Below are 10,905 nucleotides of genomic sequence, written 5' to 3'. Positions count from 1 at the left end.
GACCCCACTAAACATATGCCGAGTGTATTGCAGCTTATTGCGTCGATTCGGTCTAGCCTAGATTTTCTAATACTCCCCACATAAAATCGAAGGTCCTTACCACCACCGCATTCGACTGATCAGGTCGTTGGACGTCGTTGCAACACCCCTTAAGTCCTAGCGACGTCCTCTCACTAGACAGATTAAATCAAAGTGTCATGATCAGCTTCTTAAACATGAGTACACACAAAAAAAAAGGTGCAGGACCTAGAAATATGTTGGAACATGGATATTCAGTATCAGATGGGCAGGAGGAAGCTGTTCCAAGTTTTAGTACAAGGTGCTGGGCAGGCAGATGAGGTGCTGATCGACGACGTTGTTCTTCACATATTGCTGGTTCGACGAAGAATGAGATGAAATGGCGTCGATTTTGGGCTTCTGGCTATCGTGGCAGCAGGTTATTAACGTGTCAGGCTCAGACCTTCTACTGGGCATATTGCAAGTGGCGGCGCGTATCCAGGGGTGTCTGAGCACTGCATCGAGGGATATCCGGTTGTCAGGGTCCTTGACGAGGAGGCGGCAGATGAGGTCCTGGGCACCGGGGGAGAGCTGGTGGGCTTCGGAGTGAGAGTGGAGAGCGGCGTCGAGGGAGGCAAAGAGGACGAGGCTCTCGCTGTTAGCGAGGCCGAAGGGGTAGTGGCCCAGTAGCATGCAGTAGAGAACCACGCCCAGGCACCAGATGTCGGCACGCTCGTCGTACCGGCGGAGGAGGACCTCGGGCGGGTAGTAGCCTGGGCTGCCTCTGAGCTGGGTAAAGCACCCATTCTCGGTATTGTGCAGCTCGTCGAGGCAGCCAGCCAGGCCGAAGTCCGCAAGGCGCACGTCCTCTTCCCTAATAAGCTCCCCTGCCCTGTACTTCCTTGCTAACAGCACGTTCTGTAGCTTCACATCCAGGTGCGCCACGTGTCCCTGCACGTGGCACGCCCTCAATGCCACCGCCAGCCGCCTCACCACCCCCGCCGCCTCCCTTTCGGACAGCGTGCCTCCCCTCACGTCCTGCATGAAGCTGAGCATGTCCCCGCCCTCGCACAGCTCCATCACCGCATGGCGCTCCCCGGACTCCTCGTCCTGCACCATGGCCTCCATACCGACCACCCCTTCCAGCCCCATCACGCGCCCCATCATGGCTAGCTCGTGATCCACCGCCTGGGGCCTCTCTGCGAAGAAGCTCTTGCAGGCAAACAAGCGCTGCGTGTGGGTGTTTCTGCAAATGCGGACGCGGCCCCCGCCACCGCGCCCCAGCTCTGGCGCGCCTGCCACCAGCTGGAACTTGAGGGGCGGCGGCGGCGGCGGCGTCGACGACGACGTTGTTGATGAGTTGTTATGTGCCATGAATATATATGTATATATATATGTATGCAATTATATGCGCTTATTGCACGCCGTCAAGTGTCTTGTGGAGGAGATAGATGATGGTGACCAACGGATGTGATCACTTCAGATCCAATTGCGGTGATATTCGATCAGCGCAGAAGAAGAAGGAAATTACTGGATATCCGAGAGGCCTGATCAGTAGCAGTGTTGCAGCCCCTGAGCGTCGATCGATGGCGTTATAATAAATGCAGCTTGACGAACAACAAGATGAATGAATGAGTGATGAATCGGTATTATCGGTCGGGAGGATGCAAGCAGCCTTCGCTGCTCATTTGTGTGATAAATATATATACTACAGCGGCCCGAAAGCCGTCGAAATGCATCCGCGTGGGAGCTTTTCGTTTGTGGCCTTTTTCTTCCGTCGAAATGCATAGGCCTTTTAATTCCAGCGTAAAAACTTTTAGTCGGGGGTGTTGTATTAATCGATTTTCCGCAGTTACAAAAGATTTATGGCTTTATATAGAATGAGATTCTAACCACATCATTTTCTACCCACTTTCCCATACAACTCCCAAAGACCAACGCTTTTACAAGCAATTTCTTCCCACTCCACTTGGCACTTGCAACCAGCCCTCAAATTTGAAGGTTGCAACACATTTCAAACCCTTCTCTAAAAGGCTAATAATTTACGTGACATTTTAAAAAAATGCTTTTCACGAGAATGACCTTCAATAATTATAAGTGTGAAACTTCTATGAACTTCCAAAAGAAAGTTAAAAAATAGAATCAACCTTCAGATAGAAATGCTTAAAAATTTTGCACTTTTCAAAAGAAGGGTGCATTCCGATGAAACCCTTCAAACAAAATTTCAAAATCTAAAAAATGATTGTAATTTTAATTCTAAAGACTACCAAATCTTTACTGATTTTTTTTAATATGCAAAAAAATGATGGTAGTTAATGACCCATGACAATGATTGTATGACAAATTATGTGACCTTTCTTCTCAAGTCTCTAGGCTCTGGGCTCCTCTTAAATGTTAAAATAATGAATCTGAGTACAGTGCACTACCATGGGCCACCCACCTTCCAAAATCTTTTTCCGAAACTAGCGTTCCTGGTGCGCTTCGCGCGCAAGGAACGCTATTCCGCTTCGCGGCAGCTTCACTTCCCTATCACACAATGGATAATGCTATCACAAAAACATCACATGCTTTACTCTTCTCTACTCACAATCCCTCTATCTCTCATCCCATTTACACCTCCCCCCTTTGTATCCACACTCACTCACTCACTCAATCACTCTCAACCTCTCTCTCTCTCTCTCTCTCTCTCTCTCTCTCTCTCTCTACACACGTATAAAAGGCCAAATATGCATTTGCATCAAGGAGTACATAGACTCATATATACATGCAATGACCATGTACCAAACTTATAAACTTGTATCTATACTTGCTCTGCACAACAATTAGAAACAACTTGTATCCTTGGATGTTACAATGAGAAATAACATTTCTACGGTGAAACGAACCACAAATGAAAGATATATGAGCCACACCACAAATTTAAGTTTGTCCAAGCATTGCATGCAAACTCTCAGTATTAATAACCCACATAGGTGAAGCAAAGCCCGAAACCAAAGTTTCTTCTAGAGACTACACCAATAACCTTGCACCACAATTTCAAGTATCAACAAACCACAAAGTGTCACTCCTTGATTGTGCCTATTTATCTACATCCAAATGTTACAAAAAAATTTAAAGTTCCCATAGGGTCTAACCAAAACGAAGCTTTCTTTTCTTTGAGAAATAACTGGGAAATTTTCCTCTCCAATATAGCATGGCCAGGCGAAGCAAGTCCGATCGCCACTCTTCGTCTTGTTGATGGTACAGGGGACATAATAGTATTTCCACTCTCCAATATAGCATGGCCATGCGAAGCAAGTCCGATCGCCACTCTTCGTCTTGTTGATGGTACAGGGGACTTAACATTAAAACAACAATACATGCTATGCGCAATAGCTAGAAGTAGCTCTACATGATCATTCGATGTTACAATCAGAAATAACATTGCTATGCTGAAATGAATCACAAAGTGTAAGCATATCCAAGCATCAAATACAGATAGGTGAAGCAAAGCCCAAAACCAAATCTTGCTCTAGAGCCAAAAACTTTGTACCATAAATCCAAGTATCAACAAACCACAAAGTACCACTTCTTGATTACACCTATGATAAATAGATATAGATACGTCTACATCCAAATGCTACAAAGATGTTGAAACTTTCCATCGGGCCTAACCAAAATGAAGCTTTCCTTTCTTTAAGGAATCACTGGGAAAAATTCCATTCTCCAACACAGCATGCTCAGGAGAAGCAAGTCCCATTGCCACTCTTCCTCCTAGTGATGGTACAGGGGACATGATAGTCTTTCCTCTCTTTCTTGCGCCTAAAATTTTAAAAGCTCACAACATAAATATGAACACATCCAACAATTGACAAAGATCACTTAACATTGGAATAACAATACCTGGATTAACACTTGCAAACCACTTGGCAGGCATTGTCACAGCTTGATGTAGTATCACAAAACAACTGAGGTCCTTAAACTCATACGCCGGCCACCCCCTCGGTATTCTATCACTGTGAGATCACTGAAAACTCTTATCCTGCTCAGCTTTACCCATATGCACTCGAAAGCACTGAGTATACCCACAATGCACCACCTCAATAAAGACTGGAAGTAAAATCTCTATGTTGACATCATCATACAAATGCTCAATGACCCTTGCAAGCGTTCTTCTTATAATATCATGCGTTGTCACTGCGCGCAAGTTACACTGCAGTTCCTTCTGATACTCAAAAGCTGGATAATAACCCGAGCTTGGAGTGGCATCTACAAAAGTCAAGCAAACACTTATATATAGTGTAGGGAATGTATACTCAATTACCATCGAGTATATGCCAACCAAATACAACTTTGAGGCTATCTCGCATACACACCAAGCAAGGACTATAAAGCCATCAAAATTCAATAGATACATCTCTAAAAAAATGCAAGCATATCTTCCACTCTCCAAAAAATTCATCTCCGTATGCATCTTTGCAAAAAAGCAATGCACCTCATTGCATCTTCTGAAGTACCTCCTTGTACACAATGTTCATCGTGACATTCACCGTGCTTCCATCCTCATCCCATAACACCCTCACACCGCATAAGGATTTCACCCTTGAAAATGCAACATACAACTGTCCATGTGTAAATATTGGTGTCTCTAAGTAAAGACCAACAACAGACAATGTCTGGCCTTGCGACTTATTGATCGTCATAGCAAAGGCCAATCGAATAGGAATTTGCCTCCGCCTCATAGCAAACGGAAATTGTAAGGTGCTAGGAATAAAAGTGATCCTAGGAATAAAAACTCATTCCCCTACATTTGTCCCTGTTATTATTTCAACATCTATCACCTTTTTATTGAATGCCTTACACATCAACCGTGTACCATTACACAAACCTTTTACTGGATTTAAGTTCCTAAGCAGAATAATAGGTGCATTCGTCTTTAGCAACAATAGATGGGGAGGAAATCCACCTCCAAGATCTAGTGTATTTAAATACTCTACAGAGTATAAAAATGAGCTACCACCTGTCTCTGCAATTGAATCCGCACTATAGTACTGTATAACTTCTCCTGGCATCGATTGCAATGCACAATGATTCAAAGAAGCCACCTCTGTATTCCGCACTGCAAGTATAGCACACTCACTAAAATATGCCCCAAAGTCTCTCACCGCAGACACTTCACCGTACACACTATTAACCAAGGTTTCAATAGAGCACCCTTTCAATACCATGCTAGATGAAATATGTAACTTATCACAATTCTCTGTAATACCCACTCCATCCCCTATCCCTTGAATCCAACCAACAAATCCATTATCCATTACACCACCAGCAGTTGACATCCTCATATTCCTAGACAACCTTAGCACCTTAACATACTGCCATAAATGAGAGCAACATAGTGCCGCATTAGCAATATCTTCACGGGAGACCTTCATCACGATGGGCAGAATTTGCCTAAAATCACCCCCAAGCAAAGCAACCTTTCCACCAAATGCTTTATCACAGCTCATAATATCTCTTAAAGTTCTATCAATAGCTTCAAATGCAAACCTGTGCATCATGGGAGCCTCATCCCATAAAATAAGGCTTGATTGTCTGAACAGTTGAGCAAGATCGCTCTGAACAAGAATATTACAGGTGGATCGATTACATAGATCCAATGGATTTTTAAATCTCGAGTGAGCAGTACGACCACCCTGCAAAAGCAAAGCAGCAATGCCAGATGATGCTATTGCCAATGCTATATGACGATCACTACGCAACCTAGCAAGCAAACACTTGTAAAGAAATGTCTTTCCAGACCCACCGGGACCATCCAAAAAAAAAAATCCCCAAAGTTTCCACCAATGGCACCTATAACTGCATTATATGCAACCCTCTGTCCATCATTCAACATTGCCTCCATACAAACACAAACTCTACGTTGCTCCAGTATATCATATGCATATTCATCTTCTAAAAGAGGGTTAGCACACAACTAAGAATCTGTTCGATGAGGTTCTGGCAATCCATCAAAGTCAGATAATCTTCGCCCATGTTGTCGCAAAAGATCTTGAAGATGCAATAAAGCCCTCTTTGATGCCTCTTGTTGTAGAACTACAAAAGATATATGCACATGCTCTAGCTGTAACTTATACAAAATATCCTCCACTATCGGTAACCAAAGCTGACTAGGCTGTGCAGGCTCACAGAAGACCAAAATTGTAGCAAACAAAGCACGCAACTAGGCACCAATTTGTATAGATGCAGCCTCTTCTAAGCACACAACACACTCATCATCACCCTCTAACATACCATTTGCAATGTAGGCTTCCTTAAAGGTGTTGTACACCACGTTGCCAACAGTACACAAATCATCAAAAGACATACATCCTCGAGACACTGTCAAGAGCATTCACAAGTAATAACGCTCACCAGATGTGGGCGGCACAAAGTATATTCGACCACACGTATTTCAACACTTTCTCTTCGTCCATACCTTTCGTTGTGCATTCCACACCCAATACACCGGGAAGTCTTGATACCGAATAGCTGGAGCCTCTGGATGAATACGATTGCACACAAACCATTCCGTAAGAGTAGTTTTCCTAATATCTTCATTTTGCATAACATCTGATATATTGTTTGTATCTTGAAACACCACATAATTCTCACCAGGCAAGTGCACCTGCAACCGCTGTATATCAGGCTTCTCATTGTGCAATGCATAGTCATATATTCGCCAACACGCTTCCGAAGTAGAAACATACTGTGCATCTAAATAACTCTCGATCTCATCCACTTCACGAAAGGTCGTACCATTTAACCCTGAGTTTCCAACAAAAAATTTAATCGTTGCACGATCATGTCCCTTGTATATATACTTATACAAATACTTAACAGCTGCCACCGTTGAGCATACCTCAACATTTATATGTGCATTGTATTTTTTACTCAAGTACGGATTGTATGGAACAATCCATCGATTATCAATAGTATTACCCTTTATTGTGACTGTCTTTCCATCATCTCGTCTTCTATAAACAGGATAGCCAGAGCTATCAACAATTGTTACATTCACAAACCTCTAAGGGAAATTTTTAGTGCATCAACCATTGCGCATGCAAGGGCTCTTGGGATTCATTACACTGCAAGGACCATGGACATTACATTTTGAGATAGTTTCAAACAAAGCTGAAAATTTTGCTCTATTAGGAAACTCAACACAAAAAAATCTATCATAATGGCATGCTTGAGAGGGTTTAAAAGGGTGCTGCAAAATTAGCAAAGTATGAGAATGTGGTAGCCCCCGCTTTTGAAACTTAATCACACTAACATAGCCTGCAACATTTCCAAACAGATTCCTTTTCAACAATGTATGTATCATATCAACATGTTTTTTATGGAATACCCGAGCAGTCAAATCAGGATGATCACAAGCAGTCTGTCCAGGCAACAAAGCATTAGTTATCTCTAACTACTTTGGATTACATGTCATCGTTATAAACAGATCAGGTTTTCCCTTACTTCACACTATAGCCATGGCATCCTGATACAACTAATACATGTGTCTTGGCCCACCAGTAAAAGAAGACAGCAAAACCACCCTTTTACCAATAGAGGCACCAATAATCCCCATCAGCCCATCATCCATCACTCCCACCATATCTGCTAAGCCCTTATAAACTTCCGAGCATAAAACTGATTGATTTTGACGACACCAAGCTAACCTACATTGCTCTATACTACAATAAGCATCAACAACAAATTGTTGCAACAATCGGCCACCCCGCAACATGCACACCTCAGTGTCCTCACGCACTTGTAGTCCAAATGCATAAAATTGCATCTGAGTAACACAGTCCTTATTAGACAATCCATATATATTAATTGGGACATCAACACCACTATAAGGTACCTTTACATGCCAACCATCATCACCCATAGGAAAAAGAAGGACGTATAGCATTGGCATATATGCCCTATGCAAGTTTGAAATAGCAATACATCGTCCATCCCGACTATAAACATGTATGTCTCGACGATCAAGAGTATTCTCATCGCCTTGTCCTGGCATGATAGCCACAACCTCAGTTGCCACTGGAGCTGAGTATTGTCTATTAGCATGTTGAACCCCAAAAATAGTCATTCTCAAATCATGCAAGGGATTGTTTTGCAATTGCATACCCACTGATCTAAAAGCTTGTGCATATGCATTGTGTTGATGCATCATAGACTGAAGCTCCCCAAGCAAGTTTGACAATAAATTAGGCATAACATCCAACTGATTAGAGAACTCATGCTCAGTATCATAAACATAAAGTTGTGCAAATCTTGGCCTTTCCTGTCATTGCACATTAGGAATCAAAGAGCCTATACGATGATAAATGAATCCATGCACTCTAAAGGTATAAGAATTTTCCACAACATGCAAAAGCTCATCAACATTGGCACCAAGCGACACAAATGCAAGAGCACTATTATATGCTCGTATATTATTTTTAAATACTCTGCTTTGAGGATGCATACCATGCAACAAATCATGCAATAGTTGTGGTGGATATTGCAACTGTGGCAACATTATTTTTCCATTTCGACAACAATGTTTACCAAACAAAACTAACCCCTGCACTTGAGCCTCACATCTCCACAATTTAGCCAAACATCGCTCACACATCTCAGAAAGTCTCCCCATGGAATGCACAATCGGGTCTTGAAATAGCAATATTGTAGTTGCAAGATGAATATCCATTGCAGGCAAAGCATGTAAAATGGAGCAAAAACCTCCATTTCGAGCACTAAAGGTTGGAGCATTATTGACAGGTGACTCATTAATCACAACATTTCCTAGGTTTTGGTGATTTTTAGCATCATAATCATAATCATTAGCAAATTGCTGCTCAATCAAACTATGAAGTCCCTCATGAATCAAGCTATCATGATTTAGAGCCCCTCCTTGCAAAACGTTCCGGCACTCAACTATAGTAGAACACATCTCTTTATACCTCCTCCGGTCTTCTTGCCATTTGAGCCCTAAGCCTAGCAATCTGCCGTCATCTATATCGTGTAGAGTTGAGTCTATGCCTATGAATACGCAACACATAATCCCTGCTAGTTCTCTGATTATTTAATCCCATATTGTTTGGATTCTCACAAAGCCTACACATCAAGAGAAAACATGCATTCTTTCAAGGAGAGACTTGATTGGGATTATTATTTTCAAAAAGACTTAAAAGTAGAATCAATCTAGAATCACATAATCCAAAATACTACAATAATTTAAATCAGCACAATCCTCCTACGTGCAAGGAACAATAGTAGTCAAAATTAGAATCATCATATATTTTTATATATTCTATATAATTAGATATATCTAACCCAAAGACAAAAAAAAAGCTATATCCAACCGGCGTGCGATCCCCTAACCTATAACTCAAACCCAAACATCACTCTTCAATATGAATGCGCAATAAACTATAAAACGTTAGGATTCTTAAATCAATGAACTCCTCTTTGTAGATTGCAAGGCATAATAAGTATTTCTATAGATCAAACCTCAAGAAAGAGGCAATATACTTAAAAATAAAAATGTATTTAATATTTACAAACTCTTGAAAAGAGAAAGAATACACAATCTTATTCCAATCCATAGCAAGTTCCTAGACATTGAAACGTATTTTACAGAGAATATTACTCTTTGATACGTACTACATTGCAAAAATCAATGAAGTTTTCTCTCTAGATTGCAAGACATAATAATTATATCTATAAATAAACTATAGATGAATGTTTACAAACTCTTTAAAAGAGAGAAGAATGCATCACCCCCAATAAATTGAACCAAACACTGGAGAAAGAGAGAGAGGGAGAGAGGGAGAGAGAGAATATTACAATTAGACCATAGAATTAGAAAATATTACTCACATGCATTACACCATAAAAATGAATATCAAGCATCAAGAAAGAGACATCACACCACATTGTAGATACCCAATACAGTTTACTCAATCCAGTCTTGTTACAAAAAAAGATAGCACACATTATCACAAAAAAAAGCAATGGCCCAAGCATTTCAATATCTTCATAAGCGAGACAACAATAGATCATAACCTTCATCCAAATGTTGAAGAGAGAGACAGAGAGAGTGAGTGAGTGAGTGAGAGAGGTGAATATTACAATTAGAGAATATTACTCTCGCATGTGCTACACTACAAAAATAAAAAAAGTTGTATCCACATTACAAGACATGATAATTCTTTATGTAGATCAAACCTCGAGAAAGAGGTATCACATCATTACATTAAAACCAATATAAACTTCACAAAAAGGAAGCACATATCATCACAAAAAAAACATTTGTCCAAGCACTTCCAAGTAAGAAATAAGCGAGACGATAATAGATCATAAGCCTCAGCCAAGCAAATCCTCCTCAATTGGGACGGTTCATTTGACGACTCAATTGTTGTAGCAAGGCATTGAACCTATTAACATTCATTTGGAACTGCAAAACGGTAGTCGACAACCCCTCTGGCAAATCATAGGCTCACGGTCATCTCCAAGCCCCAAAATTGATACCCACATATCATTCAACAACAAATTCATCAACCTACTTGTCTCAGAGACAATTGCTGAAAGTTCCCTCACTTCACCACCCAAACCACTCGAGACTTGTTGAAGAACACTCTGGGTGTGCTTTGTCTCGCACACAACACCATACAAACCCTTAGCTTATTCATGCAACTTTGCAGAGTAAATAGCAAGTGCAAGATCGACACGTGTGGATAAACTCGTCTGCAATTCCATCAACTCATTTATCTTGGTCTCGAGGCGTTTAAACTCCAAAGAGCTTGAAGCAGCCTTTGTGTTTCTTCAAATCATTAATGTCCTTGTGGATTTACTAACATGCCCTCCCTGTTGCCTCGCCACTTCTTTCATCTTTCACACATTAAC

General features: G+C 41.3%; 1 protein-coding gene across 1 annotated transcript; it reads right to left on the bottom strand.

Moving 5' to 3' along the window:
* Positions 1-309: 309 nt before the first annotated feature.
* LOC148019784 (serine/threonine-protein kinase PEPKR2-like) lies at positions 310-1,371 on the bottom strand. The gene has a single exon (XM_087699619.1). It carries the CDS (start codon positions 1,369-1,371, stop codon positions 310-312), a length of 1,062 nt encoding a protein of 353 aa, XP_087555745.1.
* Between the last annotated feature and the right edge of the window lie 9,534 nt (positions 1,372-10,905).

Source organism: Lygodium microphyllum, chromosome 19, assembly GCF_053477565.2.
Source record: "Lygodium microphyllum isolate KBCC chromosome 19, Lygodium_microphyllum_v1.1.10, whole genome shotgun sequence".
In the NCBI taxonomy this organism is placed as follows: Eukaryota; Viridiplantae; Streptophyta; class Polypodiopsida; order Schizaeales; family Lygodiaceae; genus Lygodium; species Lygodium microphyllum.
This window is presented reverse-complemented; position numbering and strand designations above follow the sequence as displayed.